Below are 22053 nucleotides of genomic sequence, written 5' to 3' on the forward strand. Positions count from 1 at the left end.
TTTTCTTAAAAAATGCGATGGAATATGCGGAATATTTATGCAATTTTATGCGACAAAATTGTGGGAACTTGCAAAAACTGCGATTTGATGAAAGAGGAAAAAAAAGTGATTCCCCCAACACCCTGCTTTTCGATGATGTTCACGTCGCATAATTATGTCACTTCAAAACGTTCCCATGGCAACAGGGGAAAATGGCTGCTCTTGTGTGAAGTAAACGCAACATTTTTCAACTTTTGCAACAAAAATGCGGGGATTATGAAATCATACAAGCCCCGCATATTTTGCGCGGAAATTGGCAATTTATGCGGCGAAAGTGCGGCATATTCGAAAAAATGCGCCCCCCGCATAAATATGAGGACTTTGGCTGATTATGCATTGAATTATGCGATTGCATAATCGTGTTTTTCTGGAGGGACTGGCTAAAGAACGGTCTGTATGACCTAAGCATACACAATTAGCAATCCAATTATCTAATTGCTGTTAACTTTGGCCATGGTTTGTTTTTTCTTACTTGGCCAGAATGAATTGTTGAAAAGTCTAAAAAAAACATAGCAATAAAACACCCTGTTTATTTAGGTCTTGTATCATATGTTCGATAAAGAAGGCATTTACAACGCCACACAGCTCTTTTCTAATTAATCAGGGTTTATACCTTGCCGCAGCGCCTAAGCGTTTTTGTGCACAGTCTAAGTGTATGAACGTAAAAACAATGTGGAGAGCACGTGGATGCTAGTAAAGGCACGGGAAGGGGCGTCCGCGCGTGAATGGGCTCAAATAGAGAGCTAGCGGCAACTTCAGCACAGGCTAACTAACTTAAGGTGGGCTGACCTTTAAGGTGGTCCAGCTATTCTCATTTTAGTAATAAGAGTCTCCTTCAAGTTTTGCTTTAGTGATCACGCTCGCTGCAATGGACAACCACTAAGCTTTATGCAAATAATTGCACGATGATGTCACTTGAGCGTATGACGTCATCTGCACCTAAACGCCCTCAAAAAACAAAACAAAAACAAACAGGGAAAACCCTGTTAATACATCATTATCATATCTGTCTGTAGGGTAAATGTAGGGAAACTGGAATACATTTATTATGGTTGGAAACCTTATTTTATGCTATCAAAAAACATTTTGTTGACCTACCACTACTACTGGTTAGACCTGATTAGTCGATTGTTTAGTCCTGGTTAGACAACTTTGGACAATTCACTAATTGATTCAGTCATTTTGCAGCTTTTCTGGTTTTTATATCATTGTAAATTGTATATCTTTGGGTTTTAGACTGTTGAAATGTGTTACTTCTCAGTGCTTTTATTTCAAATGAGTTAGTCTGTCTGTGGCTGATTTGATGATCTGGGGGTTTTGACTACTTCTGTCATTTATACTGCACATTAAAATTAAAACAATTGTTGTTCCTGTCTGCTTTTTCACAAGTTCTCACATATGTGGTGCAAGGACAGTTGATGGTGTGTTTCTTTTCAACGTGAGGACCTTGCGTACAATTCTGCAGTCAGTTTGCAGCAACAGATACTGATACTTGCATTAAGGTTTGAGTTGACACAATTCACACAGTACACTGTGTGAAATAAGGCTGCGTTCACTCCTTTGTTATCACCTTTAACGCTACTGATTCCTTTTAACACACCAGCATCAAGTATGTATCAAGTGTTTCTTATAATTAAAACAAACTGGCTTGATGTCGACAGATGCCTTCAGAATGACCCTCATGAATTAAAACAGCCAGCATGAATGCTGCACATTCTGACAAGGCACTGACCACGCCCCTGATCTTTAATTAATTAAAAATAATTAATTGACTACCAAATCCTCCGCCAGCTTTTTTCAAATGTTTCTAAATAAGAGTAGGTTTCACACTTGTTTTTGTCCCTTTTCGTTGTCCTAACAAGATGTTCAAGGGAGCATTGCTCACAAATGTTTTGGTTCTGTGTTTAGCATCCAGTACCAAGGCATATTTCCTAGCCTTGTGTTGCTTGGCAATACTTAAGTGGTGATTCAGATTCTGGGAAGATGTAACAGCTTTACTGCAAGGACCCTGATTTCAAGTGTCCAAAAGAATAACAACAAAAAAGTCTCACGTTCTATAATCCTGTGACTGGGAGTCTGTCGTTGTTTCCGTTCAGCCAGTTAATCCAAAGAACCCCCTCACCCAGTACAACTGCTTTATTTACTGACACGCTAAAAGAAGATTGTGTCGGTGATACAGAAGCAGGCAGGTCGGCAATCTCCTACAGCTTCTGACCTGCCTCTCGTTGGCTTTGGGGCAGTGTCTGTTGGCGAGCACTTCACTCTTCTTACTTCCTCTGGACTGTGGCAATGAGACAATGCTGGGGTCACTGAGTGAAGCTCTTCTTGATGGCCACTTTGGGGAAGAGACCGGAGAGCTCTTGGACGACCCGGGTGTCTATCTGCGAACAGAAGGAGACGTCCAGGAGGAGAAGTCGTGGACAAGACTGGAGGAGTTTCTTCAGTGAGGCAGCACTCACCAACCGCGTACCTGATGGGTCACATAAGAAGATACATTACAAAATCATAATATAAATACAAGAGATAAAGCTACAAAAAGAGACTGCATCTGCAAATTTCTGAGTAAATTAAATTAAAAATGTCTATGTCATTTGTGAGGACTATGGTTAACTGCTCCTCAGATCTCTGCAGGGTAAATCCAGACAGCTTATGACCAGTCATTCATAAAATGTGTGTTTATCACAGAAGAGAGATCACTTTATAGGGCAGAGTAATAAGGGAGTGGTATGAATGAGAACTGATCATACTGTACCAACATGTACCTTTCAAATTGTATATTTAAAAGACTATAATTGAATGCGGGCAAAGTATCACATGTAGTTGTAAGGAACAAATTGCTATAATAATGAAAAGGAAAAATGTATACATTACTGTCTTAAAGTAATAATCTCGAAGATTTCAATTTAAACTGATGAAAGCCTTTGCATTTGCAGTAAGAGTATAAACTGGGTGTCTGTGGTGACATTCCAGGGAAAAATCACAAGTTAGTGGCGCGTTTTCCCATCACCCAGTAGTGATTGGTCTGCCAGAAAAGGAAGGCGGAGATAACGCAGTACAGACTCGCTCTTCAACTCACTTGTGTGTGTGTGATGCGGCGTACTGTTTTTTTTTTTCTGGTCTCTGCTATCTTTGCGAGTTAATGGTAACTATGGTCAAACAAACAAAGAAAAGAGCGATGACTACAGACTATGAAACTTCAAAAACAAGTGAAGTGAGATCCAAAAACACACCTGCAATTACCGCTTTTTGCTATAGGTGCCGGCAAAGAGAACAAAACAGGGACCTTTGAGATTGTACCTTGAGAAAAAAAATGTAATGCATGGAAAAACTAAATCCCAGAACATGTACACATGAAGTGCACTTGTGAGAATGCAAAAATATTTCCATGCTTCTATGACACAGTCTCTTATTTGCAGATGTGATGACGGCCATGTGTAAAGAACAAGGCAACATTGTTGACATGAAGCCACTCTACGTATGGCATTGTTTGCATATTAATGTGGCTTTGATTCTGTCGTCAGAGGCTAGCTGCTCTGGGTCTGTTTACAATGACATCTGACCACGTCCCTCTTAATAATGCTCTGCTAAACAGAGCTGCAAAGATCAACTCATTAGTGTCAACTATTACATTAACTGCCACCTATTTGAATGATCGCTTAATTGGTATGAGTCAATTTTTATGAAAGAAAAAGAGTCCAGCTTCCTAAATGTAAATATTTTTTTTGGTTTCTTCACTCCTCTATGACAGTACACTGAATATCTTTGAATTATGGACAAAACAAGACACTTGAGGATGTTATCTTGAGCTTTGGTAAACACTGATCAACAATTTCCTGACATTTTATAGAGCAAACAAGTAATCGATTAATCACGAAAATAATCAACAATGAAAATATTCGTTAGTTGAAGCCATGCCGCTAAATATCAAGTTTATATGAAAAACATAGTAGCAGCTAATTAAATATTAACAAATTAATAATAAAAATAAATAAATGACAAAGGTTTATGCCAACAGACATCCACATGGGTGTGAGGTCAGAGCTTACCCAGTATGTCGAGGTGCTGCAGCGAGGGGCAGCTGGCGGCCAACTCCTCTATGTCTGAGTCGCAGACCGTGCGGTTGGCGGTGAGGAAGAGTTTGCGCAGGCGGGGCAGGCTGCGAGCGAGGTACTCAAAACATCCGGTGCTGCTCTGCAGTGTGGGACACCAGCCCAGGTCCAACTCCTCCAGCATCCTGAGCAACCACAGACCGTGCAGAAGAGCACTGGAGTTACTCCGTCCACAAATTCACACATTCACTCAAAACAGATAAGCTCTGCTTTGCCTCTGTGGTCTACAGCTGCAAGTTGTTTACGGTGATAATGTGTTCATTGCATTAATAATTGTTGGCATGATTTTATAAATGATGTTTTAAAGATTTAGAGCGTAACATTTTGATATTAATGAACATAATATAATTACAAAGCTAATTAAGACTATCAGCTCCACACAACTCTCTCTGGATTTCTCAGTATGACTATCTTCAGAAGATTGTGGCATCCGGCAACTTTCCCGCACAGAAACTAGAGTGAAGATAATGACCTCTTCTGAAGAGTCCATCATGTTTTTTTAATCCTCCTGTCCTCCTTGCATACTATCAACTGCGTTGAGGAGGGGTGGTGGCGCGTGTGCGATCACAGAAGGCTTGTATCATGTGGGGGCGCTGACAGTGTTGTTGTCATTACTTAGAATTCCTCATGGGGGAGACAGAAACTACGCACTACAGCTTTAATGTTGAACGTACATGTGGCCATAGATATAAAACATGTTTTATATCTATGCATGTGGCATAGTGAATCTTCAGGATTAACTGTATGTGTGGATGGCTACCTTAAAGACTACCTTACCTACAGTATGGGCCAGTAAGCCTGTCATCAATGTGTTTTTCACAAATAGGCTGATTTATATGATATATACATTTTCGAAAAACTTTCAAAAATGTAACAATAATTTGTGTTTAATGGGTCAGTATTGCCTACCTGCAGCCAGAGACGAGCTCGGCCAGGCCTCGATCCGTCAGGTTTTTGCAGCGCCACAGGTCCAGTGAGCGGAGTGAGTGACAGCGAGCAGCCAGCATACTGGCAACACCGTCATAGTCATCAATCTACAGGACACAGGCAACAGTTAACATGCATGGAGGGCCTTCGGGGGGTCCACATCAGCTTTGAAATGGACCCTCTGAATATGAAACTCTGCAGCAGCCTCCTCAAATGTTGTAGTTAATTCAGAGGATATTATTTGTTAGGGGTGGGGGGAATCAAAAAATCGTATAATTCCTCTGTGGCATGTCATATAGTCACAGAATTCAATCATTTGCCTTCAGGATGTCATACAGGACTGAGAAAGTTATGCTGCTAGAAGTAGTGAGTGAGTTTGTAGCCCATTTCCTCCAATTGTCTTGTGTATTTTGAGCAAGAAATTGAAATGTAACTTACTGTATTTATTTATTTATTATCACAAAAAACTGATTAGCTGCATCGACTGGTTTGAGGGACATAACATGACTTTCTCAAGAGAGAACAAAGCAACAGTGAACACCTCGACCAGAAAGAACTGATTTGTGTTTGCAAAGCTGTTATTGTTCTTTGGTGTCAGTTAATGTTGGCCATATTTCATCCTTTCATCCAAAGATGAAAGCAAAAAAATGCAATTTAATAGCCACACAGCCAGTGCAGGCACTTTACCTATCAAAATGACAGCATGCAGAACATTTGTCTGAGATAGCACTGGATGGATATTACAACTTATGGCTCAAAGAGTTGCTGTCATTTTGTAGTTCCATTGCCAACTGTTCCATAGCTTCATTTCCAATGATGACACTAAAGCCTTAAGAAAGAGCACAAGAGAAAACTTTACTGATATTTTGATGCATGTACCTTCCGCTTTCTTTGTGTTGGCGTTCTAACCTCCAGTGGATTTATGAGGACTATGGTTAACTGCTCCTCAGATCTCTGCAGGGTAAATCCAGACATCTGTCCAATATAAGTTTTCTCTCACACAACTATTTTGCAGCGGCTCCGTGCGGAGCTTAGTGCCGTCCATGACGACGTGATTGGTTTAAAAAAATGCCGATAAACCAGAGCACGTTTTTCTCCCATCCCGGCATGCTGTGTGGACTAGCCAGACCTTCCTCCGCTCCACAGCGATGTGGATGGTCTGGCAAAGTGAGACTAGGGAGAGAGTTACTCAGTCAGCCAGGGACCAGGGAAATTTGGAATCAGAATGTCAGTAAAAGGAAAATATGTTTGTGTGACTTTTCCTTTCTTTTTTAATTATCTTCTTAGAAAAGTGTATATATAAAGGATCTAATTATACATTATAATACATTAATCTAATTCATGTATGATATAAAAAAGATGCTGTATTTTAATGTCCACATAATTGTCTGTCCATGACTGCCACATCATGTATACAATGAACCATGGTGGACAAATCCACTGAGCATAACGTCATTAAAGGAGTAGTTTGACATTTTTGGGGAATTTACACATTTGCTTTTGGGCGGAGAGTTAGATGAGAAGATCAATACCACTCATATTTCCGTCTTAAGGCCACAGCCTAAGCTTAGCTTAGCATTAAAATCTGGAATAAGCAAGCCTGGCTCTGTCCAACAGTAACTAAATCCACCTGCCATCGCCACTAAAACGCACTAATTACCACACTAGAGCTTGTTTAATGTGTACAAAAACCAAAGTGATAAAAAAAACTATTTGCTGTTTGCTTTACACTTCAGTGCAGGTTAAACAAACAAGATATAATGGGTTACATATACCCCATTTCCAGCACATATATGCAGTTTTTTTACATTACTGTATGTGTACATTTCCCTAATGTTTTAACTGTGTTGTGAAAGTCAAAAGTCAAATTTAGAGCTAAGGATGGAATAAAGTATTCACTTAAATTGTGTTAAGTGCCATTATCTCTGCCCTTTGTCTACTTTACAACCAACCAGTTTATTGTTAGCAGCTCAATTACTGCTACACTACTCAAGCCGTCTTTTGGACAAGCTGCTATCCAACAAGGCCACATGGTGGGTTTACAGACTGTGCTTTATTTGGACTTTTTCTGTGTGTGTGTGTGTGTGTGTGTGTGTGTGTGTGTGTGTGTGTGTGTGTGTGTGTGTGTGTGTGTGTGTGTGTGCGCGCACACACACACACACACACACACACACACACACATTCTCACCCTCACACAGCTCCCTAGGCTGAGGTGTCTCAGCTCTATGCAGAAAGTCAGGATGCTCAGAATAGCTGTTTGCTGCAGAGACAACAAAGAGAAAGACAAGATGCAGAGTTGTCATATACAGCATATATTTCTTTAATCTCATCCATTCTGGGTTTGGCACACTGGTAATATCTAAGAACCTACAGCTTGCAATCCTGACATCACAACAAACCTGGAAACAATGGAACAACACAGAAAAGTCAGAAAAAAGGAAACATCACTAGAATAACTGCTGTATTGGAGCTACATGTTCACCAACAAACTAAACCCCAGACACACTTATCTGAGTGAAAACCTAAAAGGTATACATTGAAATAACAATATACCAGGAGTGGGAAAATTGAAAATAATTGATACTTTTGCCTAGAATCAATATTTTTTATTTATTTATTTTTACCTGCCACCTAAATATTTTCGGTTTATATGGTACCGCTGACGGCGACTACATCATATCCATTTCCAGCTATGTACTTCTTTGTTTCATGATATAATATAATGTTTCTAGAAGTGTATTATTCAACTTTTTGGTTTTTGTTAAAGAAGGAAAAGAAAATCGCAATACTCAATACTATCGAATCGCAATACTTCTAGAATCGCAATGAAACGCAATACAAATCCAATCGGCACCCATGTATCGCAAAAGCATGTTGTCCCTACCTTTAAATAACAGTAACATGTCCAGCCATGTCATCCAAATTTCCTCTTAAGTGATTTGATCAGTCTGCTGCCTGGGGCACTCAGGTAACGCTTATTGTATTTAAGGGAATATAATACGCCGCAACAGCTAGTTTTTACGTCTCCTCCACAAAGTCAAGCATAGTAAGGAAATAGACCTCTCCAGTGGCCCTGCAGCTTGGAGATATGGGAATTCAACACTACGACTGCCAACACATGTACCTCAGTGGTAAGAGAAAGTGTCAGACATGAAAGTGAAAGCCTTTGGTTTTTGTGTGCGTTTGGTGTGTGTGCTCGAGCCTGTGGCTGGCATCTTTATAAACGCCTCTCTCCGGTGAGCTAGCCATTTAATTAGAGCAGTGACAGGGTAATGACAGCTGAGATGTCGGAGCCTCAAACAGACACACAGCTCGCTCTGTCTGCCTGAGCATAAACAACCTGCAGCATGCTGCCTGGCTCCACCGCAGAAACTCTACACCGGCTCCTGCATACAAGGCCGCTCTGAAACATGACAAATACTGGAGAAACGCTGAGGTGTAACACCAAAACAAAATACAGTGGTTTTACACGTCAGACAGGCCTGAACCTGAACCTGGGTCTTAAAGACCCCCTGGGCTCCAAGTTGACTCGGTTCATCTCAAAAGACAACTACATAGAATGAGGTACGGTAAACCCAAAACATGCACCATCAAATATGCAGCTTGTGGAGATCATTAGTCCGACTCTGACATTAGGGCAGTTCTTCTGAAATTACAGTTCCTTTACTAAACATTTATTGTCTTATTATCTATTTTATTAATGAAGCCATGTAAAGAATAAACTGCAGCCAACCTGCCTGGGGTTTAGGATCAGCTAAGGGGGCAAAAATAAGTCTCAAGGGTTATTTTGATTATTTCTTGGATTCAATCTTTGTTTTCTACCTCAGGTGTTTCAAAACTATCGAAATGAACAATCTGAAAGGGGAACATTACTCTTTGGTTGACTACCCACAGCTCATAGACCTACTTTAGGCAACGTGTGCCAGGGGCTTGTGACTTGGTTATAAAGGGTCACAAACTAGAAAGGTTGGAAGACTAGGCTTACTTTATTATCTTTAATTCTGACTCCAGATGATTGTAGCTTCTTGTGCTCTTGGCGATAGTAGCGAAAGAAGACGGACATACAGTACATGGGAAATGTACTGTTTCTATTGTAAATTAATTGTTACAGTAGAAACAAGAAAGCAAAAACAAACCTTAAAAAAAAAATACAAGACTGTTGACTCTCAACTTAGTGCTTTCAACTGTATAACACGGTCTTCATCTGCAGATGAAGTTTGCTTACGGTCATGAAAACGTATATTTCAGCTTCTAAGCAAATTCCATACTGTCTATGGAACTGTTTGCAAAATTCCCAATATTCAAGTTTCCCAGAAAATGAATCAAATTTCCTGACCTTTTCCCTCTGTGAATTACACCTCTCATTATTCTATTATATTCCAATAATCCAATGACAAGTGGAAATGTTCCATGAAATGTTCAACTTCTTCAAAGATTACAGACCACTGCTATAACTTCCCAGCATGATATATCCTCTATATTAAGTAATACTGGCAAATGACTGTGGAAAAATTGAAGAAATGTAGCCTAGCATGTCTAATAGGTAACTAAGCAACTTGTATATCCGATGTTACAAACAGCCACGGCAGCCATTTGGGATACATGAAAATATCATTAAAGGTCCCATGACATGATGCTCTTTGGATGCTTTTATATAGACCTTAGTGGTCCCCTAATACTGTATCTAAAGTCTCTTATTTAGACCTTAGTGGTCCCCTAATACTGTATCTAAAGTCTCTTATTTAGACCTTAGTGGTCCCCTAATACTGTATCTAAAGTATCTTTTATATAGACCTTAGTGGTCCCCTAATACTGTATCTGAAGTCTCTTTTATATAGACCTTAGTGGTCCCCTAATACTGTATCTGAAGTAGGGCTGGGCGATAAAACGATAACGATATGTATCGCGATAGACACATAATCAATATCAATAGAAAATGCGGTCGATAAAACGTTCGATAACTTGTTTTTCTTCATCAGAAGAAACCAGAGGTTGTGAATCAAGTTTGGTTGCATGAACAAAGGCCCTCACTCTCTGGCAACCTAGCAACGTGGGGAGTGACACTCTAACAGCCAATCATGTAACAGTATTAAGTTTGGTTGCGCCACATCGCTGTCTCGTGTTCTTCAATAACAGAACCGGCGTGGAGTGGAAAGTGAGTGCCGCAGCGAGCGAGGAAATCGTTGATAAAACAGGAAAAGTCAGTATGGCAGTTTTGGGGATTTTATAAGTCTGACCGTAGTCAGACCAACACTGGTAATACCATAAACTTGTTTTACCACTTTAGCCGCGCTCACACTTTGGAGCACAGCCGTATTCGCCATCAACATCCAACAACATCTGCAGCTGCTACACCGCACAAGCAGCAGACCACCATGGAGAGGTACTCTGCATCAGCGCCTTACTAAACACTACAAGCAGCAGACCACCATGGAGAGGTACTCTGCATCAGCGCCTTACTAAACACTACAAAGAAATAACGGAGGCAGACATGCTGAGCACTGTCCAGAAGCCAGGTTACCAACCTAGCACTAAACCTGCAGAAAATAGTTCCTTCTCAGGTTTCTTATATTTAGCTAACACTTGGCACTATTTTATGACACTTTATTAAGCATTTCTTACTTATTCTTTAATTTTGCACCTTAATGTTAAGAGATAATTGTTAAGTGTTCATTGTGATTTTAGACCTTTTTACATTTTAATTATTTGAGTGTTTTCCATGGTTGTGTTGACATTTCTGCTTTTATAACTGAGGGGATTATAATCAGAGCAGGGTTAAGTTTAAAATAAAAATGTTTAAATTTAATATATTTTTCTCCTGGTCCTTATTTTAAATAGGTCATAAAAAATATCAATAATTATCGATATCGACTGATATGAAAAACTTATATCGTGATACAGTTTTCAACCATATCGCCCAGCCCTAATCTGAAGTCTCTTTTATATAGACCTTAGTGGTCCCCTAATACTGTATCTGAAGTCTCTTTTATATAGGCCTTAGTGGTCCCCTAATACTGTATCTGAAGTCTCTTTTATATAGGCCTTAGTGGTCCCCTAATAATGTATCTGAAGTCTCTTTCCCGAAATTCAGCCTTGGTGCAGAATTACAGCCACTAGAGCCAGTCCCACAATGAGCTTTCCTTAGGATGTGCCATTTCTGTGTCTGTAGCTATGTTTGAAAGCCATGATGTCTCTCTCTCTCTCTCATGGGTGGGCCAAATTCTCTGGGTGGGCAAAGCAGAGAAAGGGGAGGTAACCTTGCTCCTTATGACCTCATAAGGAGAAGATTCCAGATCGGCCCATCTGAGCTTTCATTTTCTCAAAGGCAGAGCAGGATACCCAGGGCTTGGTTTACACCTATCGCCTTTTCTAGCCACTGGGGGACCATAGGCAGGCTGTGGGAACTCATATTAATGTTGAAAAACCTCATAAAGTGAAATGTTCATGCCATGGGACCTTTAACTAATCTATAGTCTATCTGCTGTATTTGGACAGAACAGATGCAAGTGCACAGGTAAAAAATGCCATTTTGATTGTGGTTTCCCAGATACACCGTTGACCGTGCCCACCTCTATCTTGGTGCGGTAGAGCACAAGCCTGCGGAGGCGTGTTAGTTTGGAGATGTGTGCGAAGGCCTGGGGGTGGAGACGGTCGCAGGAGGACAGGTTGAGCTCCTGCAGCCCGGGACAAGTCTGAGAGATGACCTCCAGACAGGCCTCGTTCAGGAAGTGGCAGCACGATAGCTCCAAGCAGCAAAGGCTGAGACCACACGCCTTCAGGAAGCTGAGGGGAAGAATAAATGGAGAGGGAAAGACATAAGAGGAACTGGAGATTCATATATTCTAAGGCTGGGTTTAAAAAATAGATTTTCCGATTTTAAATCGATTTTCATTTGAATGATCAAAAATCGATTCAGAAAATCCAAGAATCGATCTTTGTCTGTATCATATGAAACATATGTCATGTTTGCTTGTCAGGAAGGAGGTTAAATAACCCTCCAAAGTTAGGCTCAATTTTGTGCTCAATTGTGTGTTCATGTTAAATAAAAAGTACATTAATGTAACTGCTTTGGGGTCAATTCTTAACGTAAACATTGATACTTTTAAGAATGCTCCAGGTTAGAGGGAACCTTGTACAATTGTAGAATCTCTTTCATATCTAAGCTAAATTGGCATTGTAACTAAAATGTTCCAATCCTAATTGATATCGAATCGGGAATAAAATCGATTTGGGACCTTGTGAATCGGAATTGAATCGGAAAATACCCAGCCCTAATAATTTCATCAGCAACCTACTACTCCACCTGTCTGTATTTTAGACAATAATGCTAACATCCTTTTTATGATCTCTTATTTTCTTTTTGTCATGGATTACAGAAAAACGTTTCAATCAATTTTCTTTGTCTTAGCATGTCTTAGCATGTCCCTACCCCCCGCAAAAAAAAAAAATAAATGCTTGTGAGAATTTGCTAGTTTCCCAAAGTCATCTCTCTGTTTTCTTGCTGACAGTCTGACCTGCTGAAGCCGGTCAGGGTGAGCGCTCCACGGTTTCCCGTCCAGGAAAGGTTGATCCTCTGGAGGAGGGTGCAGCGGCTCTGCAGGTGTCCCAAGGAGGCGTCACTCAGCCGGGCCCAGTAGGGCTGCAGACTCAGCTGGGTGTACTGCAGCGGGTCGCAGCAGTGCTGGTGCAGCAGCTTACAGCTCTGGGCCAGACGGCAGAGGTCTGGCAGGGTCAGGTGGCTCAATATCAGCTGGATGAGCTATGGACAGAAGATGGGGAGAAGGGGTAGGATAAGAGAGAGGATAAGGGGGAGGGGGGAAAGACAGACAAAACATAATGCTGTTACTGTAGGTTGGATTAGAGATGGGCATCGTTTTGATTTTAACAATTCTGATTCCTATTCCGACTCTTCCTTTCCATTCCGGTTCCTATCGATTCCAATTCTTTGAGGGTTGAGTTGCAACGGGTCACGTGGTTATTTCACAGATAAGAGGAACATTTTATTTAGATTAAAATGGTGATTTACAGTTTCATCTGGCTTTTTCAATGCAAAATAAAGCTACACTTTAGAGTGCCGCTTACTGTGCTCCATGGCTACAACACAACAAGTGCCTGGAAGTAATGCGGCCACTAACGGAAACCAAAACTTGCGCGTGTTAAATTTGGAACCCATGATCGGATTCGATAACCAAATTTCCCAAACGATTCAGTAGAACCTAGTAGAGAACGTAGAATAACAGAGTAGTCTAGAGAATGTTAATTGCGTCCCCTCTGTCAGGCAGATCTGAATAGTGTTTATCTGGGACACAAAGCACTGATAGCAGGATCAGTGGAGAGGTGAGCCGGCTTGTTTTGCACTGTGTTCGTGTTCCTCTCAAAGAGAAAGAATGACTGTGCTCGTGTAAGTGCGTGTTGCAGTGAATTAACAATACACGGTGTTCAAGCGGGTATCAGCTGACAGATAATAGCTATATTGTGTTTCTGAAACAAACACACGGCGGTTGTGAAGACTGCTGTTAATGGCAGCGGTTTGGAGAGGAGATAAGAGAATGAATATCAAGAGCAGTGCTGGTATTTTGAAGCTTGCTTCAGACAACGTGATACGTCTGCATGTCATGAAAATGACTTTGTGTCCGTGAGTGCATACGAGATCAAGTGTCAGGATGGGTCCAAGCCACACTGTTCATGTGTCTGTGTGGAATACTGGTTAATACAGTGTACATATATACACTCAAGGGCACATATGGTGATTTTAGCTGCAGCTATCGGCCTCCGGGTGTATTATAAGTTATGATCATCATCAGCAGTCAATTTATACAGATCTACGTTTGGCTGCTACTTAATGACTTTACAGAGACTGAAATATTGCAAAAATAGTCAACAGATTAAATGATTATAACAAAACAATTGTTAGTTTCAGGCCTACAGTGCACCATAATAATAATAATAATAATAATAATAATAATAATAATAACAACTAGAAATGTGAAAACCTCTGACTGAAGGTTGTGTAGTTACTACATCTGTAAATCTGAAATGTTCATTGCGTCTTTTCATGCTTAAATGCAAAAAGCACTCTCACACTTAAGATTTACTGGCTTAAAAAGGTATCCGGCAGAGTTTTTGACCTTTAGTGACGCAGTGGAGCAGTGTTTTTATGAGTGGGTTCCCTGTTTGTCCCATGCACAAGGACGCACGTTATGCAATACACAAGCAGGAGCTTATAGTTTCACACTATTCCACTGATACTAGTGGCGGTGATGTGCCAAGAAAGGCTACAATGCACCAACAAAAGGCAGTGAAGACTGCCCTCTTGTAAACATGAATGTAAACAACGCAGAACTTAAAACACCGGCTTTGCAAATGATTTATGAGGAAGGAAAAGCACTCGACATGTCTCTTAGAGCTGAAAGAGTGGTGAGTAACGCCAAATGTAAACATAACTTACAAGAAAACACTCGTAGAGGGGTGGGACCTCCATACTTCTCAAAGTGATTACTGGTGGGACAGCTTAACCAAATATTTATTGGTTCAACATATCCTTATCCCAATTTCCCAACCATAAACTGTAAAACAAAGTTCCTTCCTCCCACTGTACAAAAGTGAAGCCAAAATGTCCCAGATATGTGTGCCACCACCTTGTAAATTTAGAGCTAGAGTATGCACAGTAGTGATCGGGCGGTGGAGCTGTGATATCAAAATCCCGCCCATACACCTGCCCGACCAATCGTGAGTCAATCACAGCTGTCAATCATGACGTTTCACCCTGTTTTTATAGCATCAGATAACCACAACTTATCCAAAAAAGTAACACTTGAACAAACATCAGCGTGATAAGAACAACCTAAAATGACGGAAACCTTTGGAAAAAAATTTGTGTACTTTGATTTTTTTGTTTGGCGTCCACTAACATGGAGGGGGCGGGGTTTATGATCTATACTATAGCTACGACCAGGCGTCGATAGAAATGTTTTGGCCTCACTATACAGACTATTCGACCAACCTCTAATCCCTAAGGAGTTACAGAATCATTTTTGAGTAGCAAGCAAAACTTGAATTGTGTGGTCCTGGTGTGTATCTACTCCTTCAGTCAGGCCTGAATGATTCAGTGTACATATCTGTAATCACCTCATAGGGCAGTTTGTCAAAGTAGCCATTGCCTGTCCTCTGATGCTTGCTGTCTCCTCCTTGTCTGAATGAACATCCCACATCGGACAGCTCATCCTCGCTGTCACTAAGGTCATTGATATCAATGAGAGGCATCTTGTAGAGCGCCAACATGGGCCTCTCTTTTACCCCACGCAGAATAACAGCGTCCAGCTCGGTGTAGTAGTCCAGCAGAGAGCTGTTGACCTCCAGGCGCAGCAGGTTGGTGGGGAAGTTGATATGCTTGATGTTAGGGGAAAACTGACGCGCCTGGGGTGTCAGCACCTTGGTCGGCTCCCCTGACCACAGCACCTCCCACCTGGACAAAAGAAAGAGCTGTGTAAAGCCACAACAGGAGGGTATTTCTTTTAACCTAAAAATGGGCCTATGGTTTCTGGGCTCCAGTCTACCTGTAGTATTGTGCACACCATCCACTGGATCTGTGCAGTCTTTTATTTCCACTCAACAGTGGCATTGTGATGCTTAATATGGCTCATAACAACACATAATGCATTAGGATGGCATTCCTTGACTTTTGTCTTTTTCTAAGCTTGCTCGGTGAGCCTCATGCACTGAATCCAATGTACAATGAACTCTGAGGAAAAAAATTACAATGACTAATAAAGGATGATGGATGGGCAGTAATGAACTATTGTAGCTCCCTTCTGCTGACCACACTGCTTACAGAGAATAGGAGTTATACCATGATTACAGCAGGATTATAAAGTAGGATTCTAATAGACTGTTGGGAGTTTTAAATTTCTGACAACTGGTAAAGGTCCCAATATGTTCATTTTGACACTGGTTACAAATCCATGCTCTTTTGGCACTGTGGAATGGTCTAAACAATGAAATTAAACACAGGCATAATATTATACAGTTCAAAAATAGATTCAAGAAAACAATACTTGGTAAGTTATTGTATGACTTCATATGAATTGTTGTATGTTGTATGTATATGCATTGCTATTTGTTTTGTTCTGTAATAATATGATATTGTAAAGTAGTGGCAGGACTTTAAAAGTTTTTCAGGACGTTAGGTTTCGGCCTGCTCCTTCTCCAACTCATCCTTTTTATGTTCTATGATGGAATCGGATTTGTATGTGATTGTGTTTTATCTTTGTGATTTGATTTTCTTCTCTTTTAAAGCATGCCGATTGTTCTAATGATTAATTGATTAATACAAAATTAAACTACTCTTAAGAAGGCTCTCTCCACGGACACCAGACCAGCCAATCACATTTGAAAAATAATTTCTATGTAGGATGATGACATTGTTTTAAAAAGGAGCTGACACATCAAGCAGATTATCTGCCGTGGGACAGTCTGGCGAGGTCAGTGACTCAAATCTGTTGGGTGTGTCCCGTGCCGTCGTCCGTCTGGGGGGCTGTCGCCGTTCATTTTGGCCGACCTGACATGTTCGGTCGGCGGCAGGGCAGTCGGGACTCACCCGGAAATGGTGAGCGGAATGAGGGGACTAGAATCTCTCAAAATTTGACGAAAATCTTTTAAACTGACATTTGTTGATCTGAAAAGAAGACAGATTCAGGAACTGCACGGCCTATTTCTTGCTTAAAATGTTTTCAGAAACATGTTTCAGTGAACTATTTTAGTACAATAGGAGATCGTATTCTGAACGGCCGCCATGACAGTCTGGCTTTGAATACAGATTAGCGCCGCCTGCTGTTATGGAGATGTATTACGTCTCGTCTCCTCTCGTCTTTTTGGTCTGTTCTGTGGCAGTTTTTTGGACCTCGGGGACGCGACTGATCATATCGACGGGGTTTTCTGTCAACAGTCGGCCGTCGGCTATATGTTTCTACATCTGTGTTACGGTTGCAAGACAAACAAGCCTAATGTTTAAAAAAATTATATGTAATCTATATTTTTCCAAATCACACAAGGAACTGGAGTTCATTATAATTATATGATTGTCTAATGAATATGTTATGATTTATGATATAAAAAAAGAGATTGCTGAAAATTCATTTATTACTTATCCAAAAACATATTCAAATATAAATCATTTTTACTTGGCAACTTGGCAGCTGTGCCCTAAAAAAATACTATATCTTAGTCACTTACTGTAAACCTTATTCTCTGTGGAATACAAAGATGTGGCACAATTCCACAAACTACAAATTGGGATATCTTGGGATTTGTCATTTCAGTGTTGTGCATGAATACTGTATGCACCTCTGGGCTTGTTAGAGAGTGCGTCTCTGCCAGAGTAATAAACGTTGAATTACTTCTGAACTTCCCTTCTGGTTCATAGCTAATACAGATTTGATGAGGTTGGTTCCACTTTTCCCACAGCACCTCACAGGGTCATCAGAAGCTAAAAATCAGTCTGCTTATCAATCAAATACCACATTCTCATGTGAGACAGAATGTTCACCTTACAGATATCAGCTTTAATATGCTGTATATATAACAGAGTCAAATACTACCCTGCTTACAGTTTTCTCATTAGACTATAATCACTAAAACTTCAGGCTTACATTTGTGCCTTATGGTTTCACTGTGGAATAGCAGAAACTTGAGTGTGGTTCTCCTTGGATGCTTTTGGAATTTAAACAATATTCCTAAGAAACCATACACATTATAGAGGACTTTTCCATAACAATACAGCAACGTGTTTTACAAACAAAGGAAAATAATAAAGCAAAGACAATTTGATAAAAAAAACAAATGTCAGGTATTAATTTGTAAGAGCAGGATTCATTCCAAAAACTAGAAGACTGGCTTCTACTTCAAAGTTGCACACAACTGCTCGTATTTCATGATTTTCTTAGTAGTGTTAATCAACTACAAACTTCAGAGCAGCTTTTTTCCTCCAGCTGTAAGACTTCTAAACTAATCCTCTGTACTCCACCATAAAAAAAATAGTTTTGTTTTTAGCTTGAAATAAAAAGGACTACAACTTGCATTTTGTTGTGCAACCCTGTGTTGTATAATGACAAAAAAATGAACCTTGAACTAATTGGATCACTGAGAATGTCTAGTGGTGGCATTTTGGACAGATGGTTGTCCTTACCTGACATCAGTAGGTGGGTTCTGGGAGAAGGGATTGTGAGAGCAGGCCAGAATCTGGACGATGGCTCCAGGGTAATAAGTCTCAAGCACATCTACTGCTGTAGGGTAGACAGGCTCCTCAAAGCCCAGTTCGATATAATCCCGGCTATTGAAGCCTTTAGGGGTGCGGCGGAAAGGTGGCGGAGCACTGGCACATTGTTCCCACCATGTCCCGTAAGCTCTAAATACAGCCGTCTGAGTGAAGTCCCCTGAGCTGGGGAAGACGTTGGGTACCCCAGCCAGGTTCCACATGGTGTAGGACATGCTATTCTCACTGCCATAGTGGGAGCTGAAATCCAGGACCTCCTTGGCATACTGCTCCACCTCCACAGTGACCGGCATCACGGCCCGCTGCCCGGATTCCACAGCCCGCCGGCTGGTCAGAGCCTCGCCTCGAGTCCCACTCCTGGAGCGTCGCCGCAGACAGATATAGTAAAACATGCTCAAGAGGGTTAACATAAGGAACTCTGGGGCTGACGGGGGCAGTGGAGAGAACAGAGGCTAGAAGGAGGAAGAGCCTCCACCTACTGGAAGGACAGTGGCTCAAGGGCTGGGGGTGCACAAAGCGCAGGCTAGAGGCCCGGCTGCATGCATGACCTGTATGTTAGGCAGAGACAAGCACAAGTCAGCAGGTCAAGGAATACAACTCAACAAAATTCTTTCTTTTGTCATAATAGGTTAAAGGTGAGGAATGTGTGCTACCTAGATTAGTAGCTGAACATGAATGGAAGCTTTCCCAAATAATATACCACATCTGGGAAATCAGCTGAAACTGGTTAAAATGCATTTAAACTTAATTTTAATTTGTTGACCAGTTATTCCCAGTACAAGTCAAACAGGTAACGTTACACAGCCGTAGGCTGCAACAAGCAATGCAAATGTGCAAGGCCTTAAGGGACAACCTGTTGTCCAGATGTAAACAAAAGAACAGGGCCATCAGCAATATTCAAAACAGGACTGGAACCACTGTGATCAATCCCAAATGGGTTGGCAGGTCTTTTACAGTTTTTCTCAATCGATTTGGCAAATTTACTAAAAAAAAAAAAAACGTACAATTGTCAAAACTCTAAGTACAATCCTCACACCACGTGGTACCTTCAACACATCACTCTATTTGTGACCTGCAAAAGGAGATTACTCAATCAAAAATAACTGTAATAATTGTTTCAAATGTAAATAAATCTATCAATAAGTAAATAATTGTCATTAAAACAAAATGTTCTTTTATCATTGCTTGGACCAAGACAGTCAAAATGCAGACATCTTGTCAAATGACAGTCTACTCTGACAGGGTGATAGTTACCCATTCTGTAATATTGTCTAGTTGCTAACATTGCTAACAGTTGTATATTTAAGCAGCTGAGTAATATTGATGCCAGCCATGACACTCACCTGACACCTGTTTGCGTTTGGTTCCTCTAGCGTAAATTGTAAGGAAACTGTAGTGTTCCCATCTAGCCTAAGTCTATTCACCTGAAAACTATTACAACAAAACCACATACCTATTGTGTGACAGTTTATTTGGATTGTTGGTTGCTTTATTTTGCATGTAAGGATTTAGCTACATAATGAACATGTAATGTGTATAACTGCATTTGAGAATATTATTATTCTATAGCAAATAAATGCAAACTATTTTCACCTGCAAGGGTTACTCAATGCATGTAGTGCCAAAGCAATGATAACATGTGAACAACTGATCTAATGTTTATATTAATAGCTAGTCATATAGTTTGACGAAGTTTCATAGTCATTCGATGATTGTGCCAAAGCGATTGAGAAAAACTGTAAATACTGGGCCAACACACGAATAAAAGTTAATCAAAGTTGTTAATGTAGCTAATGTTACTGTTGTACTGGTTAAACTTTAGCATGCATGCTTTAATGACCATTGAAATAACGTTAAAACAATAGTTAATGGTACAGTTACACATACGGTAAAATCAGCACCTATTCGTACTAGTCGGTAAGTATAAGGCTATGCTGTTTAGCATTAGCTAAGTCTGTCCCTTCTCTGTGTGACGAGGACAATTAGCTAGCTAATTTTGCAAATGTAGGTAGCAGCCCATGGTAGCAGCTAGCTAACATACGTTAACGTTAGACTGTCCAAAAACATTGGCTTAAGGTTTACTGACTAGCTAGGAGTTTCATAAAACGTTTACCCCCTCCCACCACCATTAACGTTAACGTCACATAACATAAACTACCACGGAGAAACTGTTGCTTTCTGAAGACCATAGTTCAATAAAAACAAAAAAATGACTATTAGGAAATTGACATTAGTCAGAGAGTTGAGCTGCCCCCCCACCTTGTTGTGTTCCTAAAAAAAAAAAAAAAGCTAGTGTTACTTAGCTAGCTAACGTTAGCTAGCCTACAGACAAGCTGAGCTGTCAAAACACAACTTTTAGCTTCCGTAGCTAGCTTTGCGAAATCGAGCAATCAAAGAGGACGAGACATAATTTCAATTTACGGTAAACGTAGATCGATACATCCATTCATGAGGATCACTCATAGGGATCACTCCTCTTCTTCCCTTTAACGGTACATTTCAACCACCAAACCACATTCCTGCTGCATTTACCTCGTGATGCCTTCCAGTACAGTCGGACAATGCATTAACCAACCATATAATCTGGAAGATAATGCTGTGAATACCGACATTTTGTATGCTATGGAGATTTTGAGACGTTGTGTTTACTAAAACAACAAAATGCATTTGGCAAAGGTCGTGTCGTCTGCTGAAAATAAACGCGATTACATATGCAGAACTGCAATTTTGCCGCACTAACTAGCGGAATGTCACATAATTATCAAAATTATGGACCAAAGACCAAAGAGAAACTATAAAACATACATTTTGACAGTCTTGTTCAAGATAAGTGACTGAATTGAAGGATTTTAAGACGTCTGGTGAAAGCTAAGCATGGATGTGTAATACGTAAGAAGGAGCTACGTAGGAGTATTAAAGCCGCATAACTTCCGTACAGCAAAGTATCAACATCCGGACGGTTTTATTGCTAATTTATTGCTAAACTTGCGAACGGAATCAAACTGTTCAACATGTACTTTTGGACTGTCTTCAATACAAAAATGAAAGCGAACAGTTGTTCACTGCGCTATGTCACATGGGAATACAGAACATGACATTGAGATCCTTACTAAATACCCCTGAATATCAATTTATAGATAGTGGAAGCCGTCATGGACATAGACAGTATATAAACAGCATATACTATATAGACCATATATACATATATAGCAGTATATACAAACAGCTGTCTGTCAAGCAAGTGTAGTTTCAAGCAAAGCTTCAAGTTTACCTAAATCCATTCTGAGTTGATAGACAAACACCCTGGTTGCAGAATTTATCTCAGTGCAGGTCTTTGAGGTTATTCTTGGTGGTAGCTTTGGCACATTTTTACATTTCAGTTGGAGCCAGCAAAAGAAGAGATCATGAAGCAAAATCTATAATCTCTCAAGAAAAAAAACAGTGGGTCCTTCTCACTGTGCCTAAATTGCATCCCCGGCTGTTTGGCTTTGAGACGGCCTTCGTGGAAGAGGGACGGAAAAACTTTCGGTTCAGCCGAGGAACGAGGAGCTTACAAATAAGGGACATGAGATGCAGCCAGTGTTGTCTCTTTGCTGATGTCGAAATTTGATTTGAAAAAGATTCCTGGAAACAGATCTTTTCATTCAAACAAAAGATCTGTGGTACATCTGCAAAAGTAACTGAAGGCTTTCTAGGCTTTTGCCTGCT

The 22053-nt window shown here is 40.5% G+C and overlaps 1 protein-coding gene across 6 annotated transcripts; it reads right to left on the reverse strand.

The window, feature by feature from the left end:
• Positions 1–346: 346 nt before the first annotated feature.
• Positions 347–21702, reverse strand: fbxl4 (F-box and leucine-rich repeat protein 4). 6 transcript variants are annotated; one of them, XM_028581268.1, is made up of 9 exons: positions 21617–21702; positions 18259–18893; positions 15204–15540; positions 12590–12834; positions 11645–11858; positions 7264–7335; positions 5058–5182; positions 4086–4273; positions 347–2509 (listed from the first exon to the last, which is right to left on the reverse strand). In XM_028581268.1, the coding sequence occupies exons 2-9, from the start codon at positions 18753–18755 to the stop codon at positions 2346–2348; spliced, it is 1842 nt and encodes a 613-aa protein (XP_028437069.1). In that variant the 5' UTR covers positions 18756–18893; positions 21617–21702; the 3' UTR covers positions 347–2345. The 6 variants fall into 6 exon arrangements, with proteins under 6 accessions (XP_028437069.1, XP_028437070.1, XP_028437068.1 ...); XM_028581269.1 differs by lacking the exon at positions 21617–21702 and adding an exon at positions 21151–21258; XM_028581267.1 differs by lacking the exon at positions 21617–21702 and adding an exon at positions 20878–20924.
• Positions 21703–22053: the final 351 nt, after the last annotated feature.

This window comes from Perca flavescens, chromosome 6 (assembly GCF_004354835.1).
Source record: "Perca flavescens isolate YP-PL-M2 chromosome 6, PFLA_1.0, whole genome shotgun sequence".
In the NCBI taxonomy this organism is placed as follows: domain Eukaryota; kingdom Metazoa; phylum Chordata; class Actinopteri; order Perciformes; family Percidae; genus Perca; species Perca flavescens.

Bases quoted from the DNA above. Each gene is read 5' to 3' on its own strand.
- fbxl4 (XM_028581268.1), bottom strand. From the start codon at position 18,755: ATGTTAACCCTCTTGAGCATGTTTTACTATATCTGTCTGCGGCGACGC. The intron at 15,541-18,258 runs GTAAGGACAACC...TCTTTTGTCCAG, and splicing joins AACCCACCTACTGATGTCAG to GTGGGAGGTGCTGTGGTCAG. The intron at 12,835-15,203 runs GTGATTACAGAT...TTCTGTCCATAG, and splicing joins TTGACAAACTGCCCTATGAG to CTCATCCAGCTGATATTGAG.